Source organism: Schistocerca nitens, chromosome 5 (genome assembly GCF_023898315.1).
Source record: "Schistocerca nitens isolate TAMUIC-IGC-003100 chromosome 5, iqSchNite1.1, whole genome shotgun sequence".
NCBI lineage: Eukaryota > Metazoa > Arthropoda > Insecta > Orthoptera > Acrididae > Schistocerca > Schistocerca nitens.
In genome coordinates, this window is record NC_064618.1 from 147,016,673 (window position 1) to 147,035,708 (window position 19,036).

Below are 19,036 nucleotides of genomic sequence, written 5' to 3' on the forward strand. Positions count from 1 at the left end.
AAAAGCATTACGATGAATGGAAGCTAGCTATTAGATATGAACGCTTTTGATTAACAAAAATAATGCTTTGTACTTTTCTTAACTGAGCAGTTGCCTCAACAGAACGCATACCAGAGAAAGCTGGCACAAAGTATCGCACCTATCGCAGCTTGTGCGTGGTGGAACTAGGGTTGCCATATCTAGCCGGGACATCGTCGGGACACTCTGAGATGGTCGTCTAGAAATTAAGTACAAATTTATTTAATATGACTATTTTTCGTTTAGAACACATTTACACGACGCTGCTTAAATAGTTCCAGCGCCGTATTACTGGAGTAGTCTGGATTTTTTTGAATAATTGCACTAGATCTGGAAGGTGCTTGCATCATCGATACAGGATACGAAACATGCAACGTCATCTTGTGAGACGACCTTGTCAATTTTTTTTTATTTTTTTATTTATTATTCCGTGGGACCAAATTAAGAAGTCTCCGTGGTCATGGAACGAGTCAATACATGAAATTATAACACGGTAGTAGAAACAGATAAAATGAAATATAAAAAACATATTCAGGCGACAAGTCGTAAGTTTACATAAAGAAAATCAACAATGTAACACTGGAATTTGCTTAATTTTTTAGCTCTTCCAGGAGCTCCTCGACAGAATAGAAGGAGTGAGCCATGAGGAAACTCTTCAGTTTGGACTTAAAGAGTTTGGGCTACTGCTAAGATTTTTGAGTTCTTGTGGTAGCTTATTGAAAATGGATGCAGCAGAATACTGCACTCCTTTCTGCACAAGAGTCAAGGAGGTGCATTCCACATGCAGATTTGATTTCTGCCTAGTATTGACTGAGTGAAAGCTGCTAACTCTTGGGAGTAGGCTAATATTGCTAACAACAAACGACATTAAAGAAAATATATACTGTGAGGGCAATGTCAAAATTCCCAGACTATTGAATAGGGGTCGACAAGAGGTTCTCGAACTTACACCACATATAGCTCGACCAGCCCGTTTTTGAGCCAAAGTCACCCTTTTTGAATCAGAAGAATTACCCCAAAAAATAATACCATACGACATAAGCGTATGAAAATATGCGGAGTAGACTACTTTTCGTGTTGAACTGTCACTTATTCCCGATACTGTTCTAATGGTAAATAAAGCAGCATTTAGTTTCTGAACAAGATCCTGGACATGGGCTTTCCACAACAGCTTACTATCTATCCGAATGCCTAGGAACTTGAACTGTTCTCTGTCGCTTATAATATGCCCATTCTGTCTGATCAAAATATCGGTTCTCGTTGAATTGTGAGTTAGAAACTGTAAAAACTGAGTCTTACTGTGATTTAGCATCAAATTATTTTCCACAAGCCATGAACTTATTTCATGAACTACATTATTTGATACTGTTTCAATATTACACACAAGATCCTTCAGTACCAAGCTGGTGTCATCAGCAAACAGAAATATTTTTGAATCACCTGTAATACTAGAAGGCATATCATTTATATAAATAAGAAACAGCAGTGGCCCCAGCACCGACCCTTGGGGAACGCCCCACTTAACAGTGCCCCATTAAGACTGAACATCACTACCACTCTCAATATTGCGGAGAATTACCTTCTGCTTTCTGTTCTTAAAGTAAGAGGCGAACCAATTGTAAGCTACTCCCCTTACTCCATAATGGTCCAACTTCTGCAGTAATATTTTGTGGTCAACACAGTCAAAAGCCTTCGTTAAATCAAAGAAAACACCAAGCGTTCGCAACCTTTTATTTAATCCGTCCAAAACCTCACAGAGAAAAGAGAATATAGCATTTTCAGTTGTTAAACCATTTCTTAAACCAAACTGTACATTTGACAGCAAATTATGTGAATTTAAATGCTCCAGTAACCTTGTATATACAACCTTCTCGATAACTTTAGCAAACACCGATGGCATAGAAATAGGTCTAAAATTGTCAACATTATCCCTGTCTCCCTTTTTATGAAGTGGCTTTACTACCGAGTACTTTAAGCGGTCTGGAAACCGACCACTCCTAAAGGAAAAGTTACAGATATGACTAAGTACTGGGCTAACATACATAGAACAACATTAAATTGTTGACATAAATAAAGCTAACTGAGACTGCATTTACACGTTGCTCTAACAGATGGCGTTACTTCAGTACTTGAGGCAAATCGTAACAGTATTTTGCAAAGTCGGCACTAAATTGGGTCTTCTCGGAATGTCGGAACAAGAAGATTCATAACGGTGACGGTCCCGATGGGTCGAGGCGGGCGGAAGCCCTAGGTGGAACAGCCTCGATTTAAAGTGCCGGCAGCACATGGCGCTTAAAATAAACCGTCCACCGCCCCTTCCCACCCTCTCACCCCCCACCACGGGACGAATTCGCGCGGCAGCAATGTGGCTGCAAGTGCAGTGACGCAATCCGGACACAGGACAATATGCGCTGCTCTACAAACATTTTCATGAATGACACTACTTGAATAATGTAGCTGTTATTGACTGGAGTAAGTTCGAATGATGTAAATAAATTAAATCACATCGCGTCTTCAGTGCACCGATACTTCTGAGCTAGTTCCACAAGTTATGACATGGTAGCGGATTAAAACAGTGTTCCAGGTAGAGTATAATGAATCTCTTTTATTTCTGCCAATCATCAGAAAACATTTGGTCCTCCCTGACCGAAACCGCTAGTCTAAGGACCAAAAGTTTTCTGATCGCTGGCAGAAATAAACTCCACTCCTGCTACCATTTCGTTTATTCGAGGATAAACAGTCCTGCGCACGGTTACTGAAGAAATGGGAACATCGTCGGTTGAGACTGACTCTATTGTGTTAGTAGGGAGAAAACTTAGTTTATGACAAACTAACGTTTTGTTTTGCCTTCTATTACTTTTCATGAGTTTTCACATTACTACGAAGAAAGGAAAAATTTGTATGTCTTAACTTTTTTTAAATAAAGCTGTAATATAAGTAACTCACAAATGTTTATGCAACAACGGCTAAGAGATTCAATTTAAAGAAGAAGAACAGAATACACGTATAAACTGTTGCTCTATTTCACTCTTTTCAGTCGTTCAATAGGTCCTTGATTTTAAATTAGTTTACGACCATTGACGAAGAAGACCAACAACAGCAAAAACAACTTTCACACGGCGTTTACGCTTGTGCTCAGGTGACGAATCCCAGTGGCCGTTACAAAAACATTACCTCCCACTACATGGACATTGAATCTGCTAACTAATCTGCTGAAGCTCATACTACTTTCAAAAGATACTCTGGAAGGTTCCATTTCCCCTCCTTCATCCTTAGCACTCCACAAAAGAAAAAAAGAAACGCCTCTGCTTTTTGTCAGGAACCATGCCACAGTACTTCCGATGCGAAGATTCTTTGGAGGTCGCGTCCATCGATTGTGACCTCTCGCGTTCCTTCGCAATAAAAGGATATCCTTTCGCGTTCTTCCATTCCTGAGGCTCTTTCTCCAGGTACGCTATTCTGAAATTTTTATTTCTCGACTCACGAGAGAGCTACGTCCCGCTAACCCCTAGTTCACTCCCAGACTTGCAGTACCACAGAAATGGTTAGTGTGTGGTATTAGCCATTAACTGCCAATGAAATTATTAGTAATCCGGTTACACATCATAATTATAATCTAATGTAAAAATCAGTGTACAACGATATTAAATGTAGTGGCAAAATCTTGTTGCTTTGCAAAGTATACGGTAGTAGAAGCTAAAACGTTCCTGTAAACGTGGCTCCACATACGTGCCGTTTATGTACACTCCTGGAAATGGAAAAAAGAACACATTGACACCGGTGTGTCAGACCCACCATACTTGCTCCGGACACTGCGAGAGGGCTGTACAAGCAATGATCACACGCACGGCACAGCGGACACACCAGGAACCGCGGTGTTGGCCGTCGAATGGCGCTAGCTGCGCAGCATTTGTGCACCGCCGCCGTCAGTGTCAGCCAGTTTGCCGTGGCATACGGAGCTCCATCGCAGTCTTTAACACTGGTAGCATGCCGCGACAGCGCGGACGTGAACCGTATGTGCAGTTGACGGACTTTGAGCGAGGGCGTATAGTGGGCATGCGGGAGGCCGGGTGGACGTACCGCCGAATTGCTCAACACGTGGGGCGTGAGGTCTCCACAGTACATCGATGTTGTCGCCAGTGGTCGGCGGAAGGTGCACGTGCCCGTCGACCTGGGACCGGACCACAGCGACGCACGGATGCACGCCAAGACCGTAGGATCCTACGCAGTGCCGTAGGGGACCGCACCGCCACTTCCCAGCAAATTAGGGACACTGTTGCTCCTGGGGTATCGGCGAGGACCATTCGCAACCGTCTCCATGAAGCTGGGCTACGGTCCCGCACACCGTTAGGCCGTCTTCCGCTCACGCCCCAACATCGTGCAGCCCGCCTCCAGTGATGTCGCGAGAGGCGTGAATGGAGGGACGAATGGAGACGTGTCGTCTTCAGCGATGAGAGTCGCTTCTGCCTTGGTGCCAATGATGGTCGTATGCGTGTTTGGCGCCGTGCAGGTGAGCGCCACAATCAGGACTGCATACGACCGAGGCACACAGGGCCAACACCCGGCATCATGGTGTGGGGAGCGATCTCCTACACTGGCCGTACACCACTGGTGATCGTCGAGGGGACACTGAATAGTGCACGGTACATCCAAACCGTCATCGAACCCATCGTTCTACCATTCCTAGACCGGCAAGGGAACTTGCTGTTCCAACAGGACAATGCACGTCCGCATGTATCCCGTGCCACCCAACGTGCTCTAGAAGGTGTAAGTCAACCACCCTGGCCAGCAAGATCTCCGGATCTGTCCCCCATTGAGCATGTTTGGGACTGGATGAATCGTCGTCTCACGCGGTCTGCACGTCCAGCACGAACGCTGGTCCAACTGAGGCGCCAGGTGGAAATGGCATGGCAAGCCGTTCCACAGGACTACATCCAGCATCTCTACGATCGTCTCCATGGGAGAATAGCAGCCTGCATTGCTGGAAAGGTGGATATACACTGTACTAGTGCCGACATTGTGCATGCTCTGTTGCCTGTGTCTATGTGCCTGTGGTTCTGTCAGTGTGATCATGTGATGTATCTGACCCCAGGAATGTGTCAATAAAGTTTCCCCTTCCTGGGACAATGAATTCACGGTGTTCTTATTTCAATTTCCAGGAGTGTATGTATGGTTACGAGCCATCTCTCACTTCAAGACGAAGTGTTGTCACAGTATCATTGTATTCGATCACATCTCCATCTTATCAGGCCCAAATTTCACCCACAACCTATCTTACCTTGCGCAACGTTGGGAAATGTGGTACACACACGACGGGGCACTGGCTCATTTTACTGCTGGTGTAAAACATCTAACGCACCAAAATGGGCCAAGGTGGACCGACGGAGCGCAGGCTGTACTTCCAGATTCACCTGACCTCAGTCCTCTGAATTTTTCTGTCTGTGGTCATCTCAAAATGAAGTGTACAGCACTCCCATTTATACAGTTGAAGAACTGGAACGGCGAATTGGACAATCTTGTTAAGATTTACGAGATGGTCTGCAGGTATTTGATAAAATTTGTAACTCACTACAAAGACGAGTGCAGTCTGTGTGTCCAAATTTGAGGACGGCACGAGGAACACTTCCGTTGAAAAGTGCGAGTGTGCAGTAAACTGTGGCTCATAACATGCTGAATCAATTGTACGAGGTGTGGCTATAAAAAAACCGGACTAGTACTGGTGAAACAATAAAACGAATGCAATAAGGCTGAAAGTCGCGTGGCCTGTCACGTGACTCTCGCTCCGCCTACTGCTCGAGTTTCATCTGCCTCCTGCACTCAGTCTGCCCGTGGCGTCTGTTTTAAGTAGTTGACGTTTTGTCTGTGCGTCGGAAAATGTTGAGTGTACAGAAAGAACAGCGTGTTAACATCAAATTTTGTTTCAAACTAGGAAAATCTGCAAGTGAAACGTTTGTAATGTTACAACAAGTGTACGGCGATGATTGTTTATCGCGAACACAAGTGTTTGAGTGGTTTAAACGATTTAAAGATGGCCGCGAAGACACCAGTGATGACACTCGCACTGGCAGACCATTGTCAGCAAAAACTGATGCAAACATTGAAAAAATCGGTAAACTTGTTCGACAAGATCGCCTTTTAACAATCAGAGCAGTGTCTGAGTTAACAGGAGTTGACAAGGAAAGTGTCGAACAAGTTTACCGATTTTTTCAATGTTTGCATCAGTTTTTGCTGACAATGGTCTGCCAGTGCGAGTGTCATCACTGGTGTCTTCGCGGCCATCTTTAAATCGTTTAAAACACTCAAACACTTGTGTTCGCGATAAACAATCATCGTCGTACACTTGTTGTAACATTACAAACGTTTCACTTGCAGATTTTCCTAGTTTGAAACAAAATTTGATGTTAACATGCTGTTCTTTCTGTACACTCAGCATTTTCAGACGCACAGACAAAACGTCAACTACTTAAAACAGACGCCACGGGCAGACTGAGTGCAGGAGGCAGATGAAACTCGAGCAGTAGGCGGAGCGAGAGTCACGTGACAGGCCACGCGACTTTCAGCCTTATTGCATTCGTTTTATTGTTTCACCAGTACTAGTCCGGTTTTTTTCTAGCCACACCTCGTATTGCTTGTTATGGTAGGGGGTGAGTGAAAACTGAATCGAATTAGTTGGGGAATTGATCGAAGAGTCTACATTTTGAACACATTCACTCTAACGAGAACAATACTTCACAATGAAGTCAGTGACGTCTCATAACTACATTGTCGCAATTTTTTCGCTGACTTTAGAACCTATGTTTACTGGAAAATTTTTGCTTCTGTCATCGAATACTTTCCCACATGTCGGTTTTCACTACTAAGTGTGATTATGTATTATTTTTCGTATGATGACAGAGAAATATAGCCAGATATTTACAACAAATACATACATGTCTTTACAGATACACAAAATCTGACATTCGTAATGTTTTCATAGACATAAGTCCAGATTGTAAATCCAATCAAAAGCTTCTCCAGACAAACTGTGAAGGTCTTCCACTGTCCCTCTGAAAGCTCTGAGGGAACATTCAAATATTATGTGATGTACTCTTCGCTGCTCTTCACTGCAGTCACGTTCGGGGGAGGACTTCCATACCCACTGGGGCAGCAGATCTGCCCCGGTCAGTTCTGATCCGATTCAGCATGCACCAGCGTCATCGGGATGGTTGGAAACCTGCTGGTCGCTCCTGGAGAGTTTAGATTAGCTGGTGATGTTTATGGAAGATTGGTCTTCCCATTGACTGTTCAAGGTTTCTTGCATGTTGATGTTGCTGTCCTGAAGGATGATTAGACCCTACTGTGTGCCATGATGGGTTTCTACATGTCAGTCTCTGGAGTTCTGATAGTGAAATTTCTGAATGAACTGGTAGTTCCGAGTTATTTTTTATTCTTGTCCACAAGTTCCAGCAATCACCGTGACCTTCATAAGGATGATCGTGGGATATTACTAAGTACTGGTAGCCAGTGCGTCTTTGTGGGACACATTCATCCTGTGATGAGGCACATTGTTTGATTGAGCTGTGTGTCAAATATTTTAGTGCGAGCATTGCCTAGCCAAGTGGAACAGGAAGGTCGTATGTATATAAATTAAAAAGGAGCGGGGCCAAACCAGAACCTAGAGGCATACCATCATTTATTTTGTGAACTTTGCTTTTAGAATTGTCTGAGAACATCTGGAAATATCTATTATTCAGCATGTTACCAATTAGAGTGATTAGTTTCCGACGTGGGATGACACTGGTGAATTTGAGAAGGAGTTCGTCGTGCCAGACAGTATCATAGGCTGCAGTTGAATCTAAAAAGTACCCCACGTTTCTCCTCTGTTTCTCAAAGCCGTTTTCGATGTGAGTTGCAATTGCTTGCACCTGTTCCTGGCATCCCCTTCCTGGTCTAAACCCACCTTGCTCTTGGGTCGTGTTTGTTGACGACCTGAGCACACTGCTGTGAATGAGCCTCTATAACAGCTTGAACGTGTCTCTAAGAAGCGCAATGGGAATATAGTTTTCAACTTTGGATGGACCTTTGCTTGGCTTTAGTACAATAATAATCTTAGTTTTCTTGAAGAGAGGTGACAGATGGCCTGACTCCGGCGTATTTGAAAAGAAGCTGTTCAGCCATTTGACAGTAACAGGTTGAAAATGCAACAGAATAAATGATGATCAGTTGAAACCCTCAGCTGCCGACAGGTGTTGTTGATATACCTCGATGGGGACAGCTGAAAATGTGTGCCCCGACCGGGACTCGAACCCGGGATCTCCTGCTTACATGACATACGCTCTATCCATCTTTTTTTTTGCGTTTTGTTCGTTGTTGATCGTTGTGTTTGGTCGTTGCGGACGTCACATGACATCCGTTCAAGTTCGTTTGTTGATCCTTCCACTCAGTTTTTTATTACAGAGGTAAACCAGCTCTCTGACCGAACACGCTGAGCTACCGTGCCGACATCCAGCTGAGCCACCGAGGACACAGATGAATAGCGCGATTGCAGGAACTTACCCCCTTGCACGCTTCCCGTGAGACCGACATTCCCAACTGTCCAAAATCTACATACGTAATGTACCTAATAGATATTTGCCCATCCACTCTTTACTCGCGCACACTAAGGTGACGATTCCCGTAAAAGTTTAGGCAACCTGTGCGCATTCGCACAGACGAAGGTCAGTGGCTGGGTAGCCTTTAACTACATATATATTCGAGAACAGTTACTATCTTCAGAAATGCAACAGAAACTCAGGATAAATATGATCAACGCCTGCTGCCTCCCTAGGTTTCATGTTATTTATAACTTCTATGGTGTCTTCGAATTGAAATGGGGACGAAAACTCAGATGTTCGTGGAACCGACCGTATCGTTATTTTTAAGAGATGTATAACTTCTCTTTTGATGTGTTTATCTCTTCTTGACTTGGAGGTGGAGGTCATGTAATCGACCGTATTATTTAAATTCATACTCCCTGCTGCCAGCACTCCTATCTCAAATCTGTCTGTTCAATAATGTCTAATTATAACAGTACTTGTGATCTAAGAATATAAACTCTATATGTATGTATTTTTCCAGGTGTATCTTTCAAATTGTTTATTTCACTTTTTGTACTAGATGTAGTTTAACATGCCTACTAAAACATATGAATGTAAAATAAGTAGAATGCCTGGTTAGATGTAAGAGAGGGCCTGATGGCCCTAATCTTGCCAGGTTAAATAAATAAATAAATAAATAAATAAATTCATGCCACGTTTTTGTCAGATGTGGGGGACTGATGACCTTAGCTGTTTAGTCCCCCTTAAACATCCCAACAACCACCACTTTGTCAGATGGTGGTGTTTGGTGTTGTCCAGCTTTCTGATTAAAGACCAGGCCTACCTCCTGCAGTGAGTGTGATCCAAGGAAGCTATGATCTCTTCCTGTTTTGCCTGCTTCAACTGTATTGGTTTGGTGCATAAGTTCGCAGCGTTTTTGTTTTGCGTGTTGGTATTTTGGTTACTAAGGGTTTATTTATCGATTGTCATTTGTAGTTCACTGTTGCTATTCAAGTATACATATTGTCTTATCATTTGGAGGTAGGGAGTGGAGCTGTGGTCGTTGGAAAATGGAGAAATCGGAACATTTCTGATATATTCTCCGTTTAGTGTTCAGTAGAGGGGTGACTGCAGCGGAGGCAACCAGAAACATTTGCCCCGTGTGGAGGGATAATGCCGCTGGACAGAGCACAGCAAAAAAAATAGTTTTTTCTTGTTTTAAGGAGGATCGTTTTGACATGGGTGAACTTCCATATTTGGAACGACCTACTGGATTTGATGAAGATCGTTTAAATGCATTAATCCACAATGATCCACGTCAGTATACTGAAGAACTGGAAATAGTGATGAACTGTCATCATTCCAAACAACCCTATTGGCAGAACATCCGCAACTGAGCCTCATAGCAGAGGTTTAAAATACCGCTTCAGTTGTAAATTACTTTATTTTCACACGACCGGTTTCAGACCAACCTCAGGTGTCGTAGCTGTGCTGTGGTCCTCGAGCGCCGCGCCTACCAGACGCGGTGTGCTGCCTATGAGCGCAGAACCCCCTGTTCTGCGCTCATAGGTAGCACACGGCGCCCGGTACACGTTGATTAGGAAAGTGGAGTCATGAATAATTAAGAACGTCTTCAGTTAACATTTTGTTTCACTGACTCGCTTCTCCAAGAAGTGCCGATCGCAAGTGGGAAGCGGAAATGTTGAACTCAATTTCATTCATCATAATCGATGGAAAGCATGCAACTGCCATTCATTCAACTGCACCATTTACGTATTTTTTGATACTTACAAGGGAACCTCCCCATCGCACCCCTCTCAGATTTAGTTATAAGTTGGCACAGTGGATAGACCTTGAAAAACTGAACACAGATCAATCGAGAAAACAGGAAGAAGTTGTGTGGAACTATGAAAAAAATTAGTAAAATATACAAACTGAGTAGTCCATGCGAAGATAGGTAACATCAAGGACACTGGGAGGCCAGGTGTGCCGTGGTCCTGTGGTTAGCGAGAGCAGCTACGGAACGAGAGGACCTAGGTTCAAGTCTTTCTTCGAGTGAAAAGTTTAATTTTTTATTTTCAGTTTATGTGACAAACTCTTATGTTTTCATCACTATTTTGGGAGTGATTATCACATCTACAAGAAAACCTAAATCGGGCAAGGTAGAGGAATCTTTTTACCCATTCGCTAAGTGTACAAGTTAGGTGGGTCGACAACATATTCCTGTCATGTGACGCACATGCCGTCACCAGGGTCGTATAGAATATATCAGACGTGTTTTCCCGTGGAGGAATCGGTTGACCTATGACCTTGCGATCAAATGTTTTCGGTTCCCATTGGAGATGCACGTCCTTTCGTCTACTAATCGCACGGTTTTGCGGTGCGGTCGCAAAATACAGACACTAAACTTATTGCACTGAACAGAAACGTCAATGAACGAACGGATAGATCATAACTTTGCGAAAATAAAGAAAGTAAAATTCTCAGTCGAGGGAAGACTTGAACCCAGGACCTCTCGTTCTGCAGCTACTCACGCTAACCACGGGACCACAGTTCTGCTTAGCTCGCATTCGCATTGATATTGCCTATCTTGCATATGGACTACTCAGTTTGTATATTTAACTAATTTTTTTTCACGGTTCCACATAACTTCTTCCTGTTTTCTCGATTGATCTGTGTTCAGTTTTTCAAGGCCTATCCACTGTGCCACATTATAACTAAATCTGAGGGGGGTGCGATGGGGAGGTTCCCTTGTTAGCACTACGCGTTTCGAGAATTTCTCTTTGTCATGATCAAATATTTACATTAGTATTTTGTGTGTTGTGCTGACTGTCTTGCACTGTAGTCCTCTTTTAGGGGTGATAAGATACTATACCTCCTCCATTGTGCAGAAAACCACACACATGCAAACCATCACTCATTCAGTTTATGAAATTTCACATTGTATGTGTGTTTTTCTGTATAATGTAGTCCACCCCCGGTAGCTGAGTGGTCCAGGAGCGCCGTGGTCCCGTGGTTAGCGCGATTAGCTGCGGAACGAGAGGTCCTTGGTTCAAGTCTTCCCTCGAGTGAAAATTATACTTTCTTTACGGCACGGTAACTCAGCGTGTTCGGTCAGAGAGTTAGCTGCCCTCTATAATAAAAAAAAAACTGAATTAATGGATCAACGACGAACTGAAACGGATGTCTTGTGACATCCGCCCCGAGCAGATGCAACGAACGATAACGAACAAAATGAGATCTAAAAAAAAAAAAAAAAAAAATGTGGTCGGCGCGACACTGTCAATCCAAAGGGCCCGGGTTCGATTCCCGGCTGGCTCGGAGATTTTTCTCCACTAAGGGACTGGGTGTTGTGTTGTCGAATCATCATTTCATCCCCATCGACGCGCAAGTCGCCGAAGTGGCGTCAAATCGAAAGACTTGCACCAGGCGAGCGGTCTACCCGACGGGAGTCCCTCGTCACACGACATCTCTGGGAGGCAGAGAATGGTACCTTACAATCTCAAAATCACGAAACTGCCCTGTGCAAGAGAGCCGCAACACACAAATAAACAGCACACAAAATATTTATGTAAATATTTGCATTCGACAATGAGCATAAATTCTCGAAACGCTTAAAGCTAAGCATGAAAAAAAATGTACCAGATGTACTGTTTCATTATTTAGACAAGAAATATCAGAGCAACGCGAAGAGAGCAAAGAAATCAACTAGCTCTACAGGTGGTGAAACAACGAAACACTTGAAGTATGCATCCGAGTAAACCCAAAGGCTCCTGACGGTCGAAACAAACGAACGCGAAGCTGTGCATGCGCAGTAGAGACAGTTTGAAAACGGTTTCATTCGGTTGTGATACGAAACGTTAGCGACAGCCCCGGACATTCGCACAAGCCCCGCCCATTTACCCCCCTCCACACCTACCCCCCCCCCCCCGCCCCGGCACACCATTCAAGAGCACATCAATATGATCTTTGGTAGTCCTCGTCGCTGTCGTGTTTTTGTTCGTCGTTTTTTTTTACCGGTTTAACCGCGGTTGTTCATACTAGCAGTGTTGTGCTGTTAGTACTTCTTAGCAGTTAGTGTAATACTGTCAAAATGAAACATAGATATGCACTCTCAATAAAGTTATCATACACAAGGTACCTAATCTTGACTGCTGTGGTCAACTGCTGTCAAAAATGATATCTAACAGACATTAAAGTACAATAAGATGTGTTGGAATGACACTGACGAAATTATGTACATATGTTTAACAATAGGCAGCTCTAAAGCTCTCAAACACTGAAGAAGAACTCAAAGTAATCTCGTGTCTGCTATAAGCAAGCAGTCATAAGAGTTCACAAGTAAAAATTTACCCATTACACAGGCAAATATTAATGAAGAATGTCGCTGTATAAATATCTGACTGCTTGCATTACGCATTTCTACATTATCCCACTCATATTCTTTAGTCTTAATGAGGTAATCAGAAACAAACCAAGACATCGACTTTGCCTTGTTTATGCACAACATTGACTTTAGACAACCGAGATAATGGACAGCATCCTTGGCGATACTACCAATTAATGTTTCCCAACAGAATTTGTTACATTACGCGAGGTGACGGAAATTTGCGCTCACTGCAGTTAACAAATATCAGATGTTTGATATAGTGCAGATGAAAGCTCATGAAATAAAAAAGACAGTGTGGATACCATTTTTATTTTTCATTCTTATTGATGATTTTCAACTCGCATATTCAATGAACATATTTCTAATTCTTTTCACAATGGTACCGGAAAAACTGTATTTCGTACTAACTGCTGATTTTCTCCCTTGTTATGACTGGCATATCTGTGATAGGAACAACTTTGATGTTGTAACATGCGGCAGACCATGGGCGGAGCTTAGGATATGGATTGGTGTGGAGGGTGGTGATTGGGTGGGACTTGTGCACCGTCCGGGGCTGTCGCTAACGTTACGTCATTCGAGTAAACCCAAAGGCTCCTGACAGTCAAAACAAACGAACGCGAAGCTGCGCATGCGCAATAGAGACAGTGTACCAGATGCACTGCTTCATTATTTAGACAAGAAATATCTGAGCAACGCGAAGAGAGCAAAGAAATCACCTAGCGCTACAGGTGGTGAAACAACGGAACACTCGAAGTATGCATCCGAGTAAACCCAAAGGTTCCTGACGGTCGAAACAAACGAACGCGAAGCTGCGCACGCGCAGTAGTAGTTGTTGTTGTTGTGGTCTTTAGTCCTGAAACTGGTTTGATGCAGCTCTCCATGCTACTCTATCCTGTGCAAGCTTCTTCATCTCCCAGTACCTACTGCAACCTACATCCTTCTGAATCTGCTTAGTGTATTGATCTCTTGGTCTCCCTCTACGATTTTTACCCTCCACGCTGCCCTGCAATGCTAAATTTGTCCCTTGATGCCTCAAAACATGTCCTACCAACCGATCCCTTCTTCTAGTCAAGTTGTGCCACAAACTTCTCTTCTCCTCAATCCTATTCAATACCTCCTCATTAGTTACGTGATCTACCCACCTTATCTTCAGCATTCTTCTGTAGCACCACATTTCGAAAGCTTCTATTCTCTTCTTGTCCAAACTGGTTATCGTCCATGTTTCACTTCCATACATGGCTACACTCCATACAAATACTTTCAGAAACGACTTCCTGACACTTAAATCTATACTCGATGTTAACAAATTTCTCTTCTTCAGAAACGATTTCCTTGCCATTGCCAGTCTACATTTTATATCCTCTCTACTTCGACCATCATCAGTTATTTTACTCCCTAAATAGCAAAACTCCTTTACTACTTTAAGTGTCTCATTTCCTAATCTAATACCCCTCAGCATCACCCGATTTAATTTGACTACATTCCATTATCCTCGTTTTGCTTTTGTTGATGTTCATCTTATATCCTCCTTTCAAGACACTGTCCATTCCGTTCAACTGCTCTTCCAAGTCCTTTGCTGTCTCTGACAGAATTACAATGTCATCGGCGAACCTCAAAGTTTTTACTTCTTCTCCATGAATTTTAATACCTACTCCAAATTTTTCTGTTTCCTTTACTGCTTGCTCAATATACAGATTGAATAACATCGGGGAGAGGCTACAACCCTGTCTCACTCCTTTCCCAACCACTGCTTCCCTTTCATGCCCCTCGACTCTTATAACTGCCATCTGGTTTCTGTACAAATTGTAAATAGCCTTTCGCTCCCTGTATTTTACCCCTGCCACCTTCAGAATTTGAAAGAGAGTATTCCAGTTAACGTTGTCAAAAGCTTTCTCTAAGTCTAATGCGCAGTAGAGACAGTTTGTAAACGGTTTCATTCGGTTGTGATAGCTTTACCCGACCTAACCTAATTTCCGCAGGAGCCGGCGCACAGCCAGCGGCCGTCGTCGCTGCTGCGGCCGCAGCACAACAGCTTCCTGGGCTACCACCCGCACGCGCACGCCCACCACCAGCAGCAGCAGCCGCCGACCGCGTTCGGCGCGGGTTACCTGCGCGCCACGGCCACAGGGCCCGCCTCTGGCCCCGGGCCTGGCGTCGGCGTGGGGGCCGGACCCACGGCGGCGGCAGCGGGCGCGGCGCCCGCCTCCAACCTGCTCGGCTCCGGAAACTTCGGCGTCATCCGCGGCGGCACCTTCTACAACAAGTCAGTACCCCAGCTCGCCTACAATGTGTCTCTCACACATTGAACAGTGTTGCCAAACAGTCAGTACAAGGTTATTACAGGGTAGCGCACGAAATGTGTTACCAATTGTTTCGTCCGCAGCTCGTGGTCGTGCGGTAGCGTTCTCGCTTCCCACGCCCGGGTTCCCGGGTTCGATTCCCGGCGGGGTCAGGGATTTTCTCTGCCTCGTGATGACTGGGTGTTGTGTGATGTCCTTAGGTTAGTTAGGTTTAAGTAGTTCTAAGTTCTAGGGGACTGATGACTATAGATGTTAAGTCCCATAGTTCTCAGAGCCATTTGAACCAATTGTTTCTTTCACAATTTACGAGACACATTAGATATCCCGCTGGGATCTCTACAGCAGTACCAGCAGAGCTTGGAAAGACAAATGAGTTACGAAATGACGTGTAATTCACGATACTACCGCTAGGAGACTAGTAAGCAGCAATGGTTGACAATGGAAGACTGACGACACAGCAATTGTGTTACTTTTTCATGAAACGAAAAGCCTTGTTGTGACTCAGACGCGTTTTCGACAATAGTTTAACACACGATGGGTCCCTTGCAAGAAGACCATCCACAGGTTGTACGATTAATTTGTACAGGAAGGAACAGTATTGGAAGCGAAGCGACCTCGGCCTAAGCCTGTTTGTTCGCCGGAGAATATTGAAGCGGTACGAGTTGCTGTACAGAGAAGTCCCGGGAAATCGTGTAGAAAGGCAGCGGTGCAACTGGGAATATCCAGACGCTCCGTTCAACGCATTCTTAAAAGTGGCCTCCATATGTACCCATACAAGATGACCTGTGCACAGAAGCTCACTGAAGTACACAAGCAGCAGAGACTACTGTTTGCTCAGTGGGCGGAGGATAGGGAAGAAACTCTCAACAACGTTTGGTTTTCAGACGATGCGCATTTTCATTTAGACGGTGTGGTTAACAAACAAAATGTATGCTTTTGGGCCACTGAAAACCCACAAGTGCTTCATAAACGACAACATTATGCTCCGAGGATTACAGTGTGGGCAGCAACTTATTGGACCCTTTTTCTTTGAAAAAACTGTGAACAGCGAGCGCTATTTGAGCATGCTTCGCAATAGCTTCATTCCACAGCTTCTTGCTACTGCCTTGCCCTTCAACACGCAATGGTTCATGCAAGATGGAGCAAGGCCACATACTACACACACGGTGTTGAAGTTTTTACACGAGCATTTCGACAAGGATCATTTCACTCGGGTTTCCAGGTCGCTTCAATGACGGACAAAATTGGACCCCCAATATTCCAGACCTCAACCCACTTGACTTTTTTCTTTGGGGTACCTAAAGGAAAAAATTTTCCCGTAAGGTCCACGTGATTTAATGGAGCTCAGAAGACTTATTCTTCAAGCTTGCAGTGAAATTACGGAAGACATGTGCTCGTAGGGTAATCACTTACTTCAGTGTTCGTTTGAAGGAAGTTAGGAAACGAAATGGTGGACATATTGGGCATGTGCTGAGTTAGAACAAATCTCCATGTATGGCTCTTCATTGTAGTATATGTTCCTTTCAGATTGTATTGACAATAAAGTTTATATTCAAAAAGAAAATGGTAACACATTTCGTGCGCCACCCTGTATATACTGAGCTTATGAGTCTCTCGTGTGTGGAAGCCCTAGCTCCTAGGCGATGAACAATATTGGATAATATTGCCTGATGCGCAATAATATTGAACATGTAGGGGTGAGATTGAGAGGTTGCGATATACACTAAGGCGATAAAAGTCATTGGATACCATAAGCACATATAGAGATGGCGGTAGTATCACGTGCACAAGATCTAAAACGGCAGTCCACTGGCGGAGCTGTCAACTGTAACCAGAAGATTCATGTGCATAGGTTTCCGACGTGATTATGGGCACAGGGGGAAAATAACGGACTTTGAATGCAGGATGGTGGTTGGAGCTAAACGCAGGGGACATTCCATTTCGGAAATCATTAGGGAATTCACTATTCTAAGATCCACAGTGACAGGAGACAGGAGTATGACAAGAATACAAAAAGGCGTTACTTCTCACCACGGACAACGCAGTGGCCGACAGCCTTCACTTAACGACCGGCAGCAGTGACGCGTAAGTAGAGTTGTCAGTGCTAACAGACAAGCAATAGTGCGTGAAATAACCGCAGAAATCGATGTGGGACGTAAGGTGAATATATTCGTTAGAACAGTACGGCGGTATTTGACGTTAATGGGCTATGGCAGCAGACAACTAATGAGAGTGCCTTTGCTAACAGCACATCATCACTTGCAGTGCCTCTCCTGAGCTTGTGACCGCATCGTTTGGACCCTAGACGACTGGAAAATTGTGGCCTGGTCAGATGAGTCCAGATTTCGGTTGATAAGAGCTGATGGTAGGGTTCGTGTGTGGCGCAGACCACACAAAGCGATGGACTCAAGTAATCAACAAGCCGCTGTTCAAGCTGGTGGAGGCTCCGTAATGGTGTGGGCTGTGTTTACATCGAATGGACTGGGTCCTCCGGATGTCATTTGCAGTCATTCAAGGACATCATGTTCCCAAACAACGGCGGAAATTTTATGGACGACAATGTGGCATGTCACCGGGCCACAGTTCTTTACTATTTCTTCGAAGAACATCATGGACTTTTTAAATAAAAGAAACGCTTTTAAAATTCTATGTGTTAATTCTTCTTGTCTACATATTTGCAGCCCTCTGCCGCTAAAGGACTCCGAACATGGCACTGTGTAACATAACTATCTCGGTGTGTGAGAAACAGTGGGCAGTAATCGAGTTTCGGATTCGAAGAGTTTCTCCACATAAGGCGCGCCCTCTCCTGCAGCATGACAACGCTAGACCAGACACGAGCTCTGGATGCTAGTGGGTGGAGCTGTGGGTGCTACAAAATAGTGCTAGTTGGATAAATTGGAACATTTCCAGTTTGAGTTTGGAAGATGGTTGACAGCACATGAGGCAGGCAGAAACATTTGCGCCTTGCGGGGGGTAATGCCATTGGACGCAGTGCAGCAAGAAAAAACCTGTTTTTCATTTTAAGGGCTGTGATTTTGACATTATTCTCCACATTCAGGAAGACCTTTGGGGTTTGAGAAGATCATTTAAAAGCGTTAATCGACAACCATCCACATCAGTGTACTCGAGAACTGGCAAATGCGATTAACTGCGATCATCCCACCATCGTGCCACATTTGCATGCAATGAGGAAGATTCAAAAATCGAGTATCACATGCTCTAAGCCAAAATCACAAAAATCAGTGGGTGACCATATGTGCATCTCTTCTTGTTCCTCATCACTTGACTCATGAGCAACACTGATCATTCCTATCCTGTATCATTACTGGCGACGAGAAGTGGTACCTTTATGCTACCATAAGGAAACGAAAAGAGTGGTGGAGCCCAAACAGAGCAGGAACTCCCCATACAAACAAAGACTTCCATGCATCCAAAAATTATGTTATGCACCTGGTGGAACACGGAAGGTGTGGTTTTTCAACAAATTGCTCCGCTAAGGTGTAACCATCCGTGCTGACGTACCGTACAAACAAGTGTCAAATTATTATTCGCAGATGGTTGTGTGACATGGCATCCAACTTACATTATTCATTATACTCCCTCAGTGTGCGCCCACACGTTGCCGTTGTTGTTTCGAGTAGGGTGCAGAAGTTCCGCTGAGAAGCCCTTACATATCCCATATATATTATAAACGTGAAATTTTGTGTGTAAGCATGTTTCTTACACCTTCAAGCTAAAACAATTGGATGGATTTGGGAGAAATTTTAAAATAG

General features: G+C 44.1%; 1 protein-coding gene across 1 annotated transcript in view; it reads left to right on the forward strand.

The window, feature by feature from the left end:
• Positions 1 to 19,036, forward strand: part of LOC126260313 (uncharacterized) — a 425,568-nt gene that overhangs the window by 401,903 nt on the left and 4,629 nt on the right. Inside the window, exon 4 of the mRNA XM_049957638.1 lies at positions 14,943 to 15,226. Within this exon, the coding sequence (XP_049813595.1) occupies positions 14,943 to 15,226 (284 nt within the window). The remainder of the gene's footprint in view (positions 1 to 14,942; positions 15,227 to 19,036) is intronic.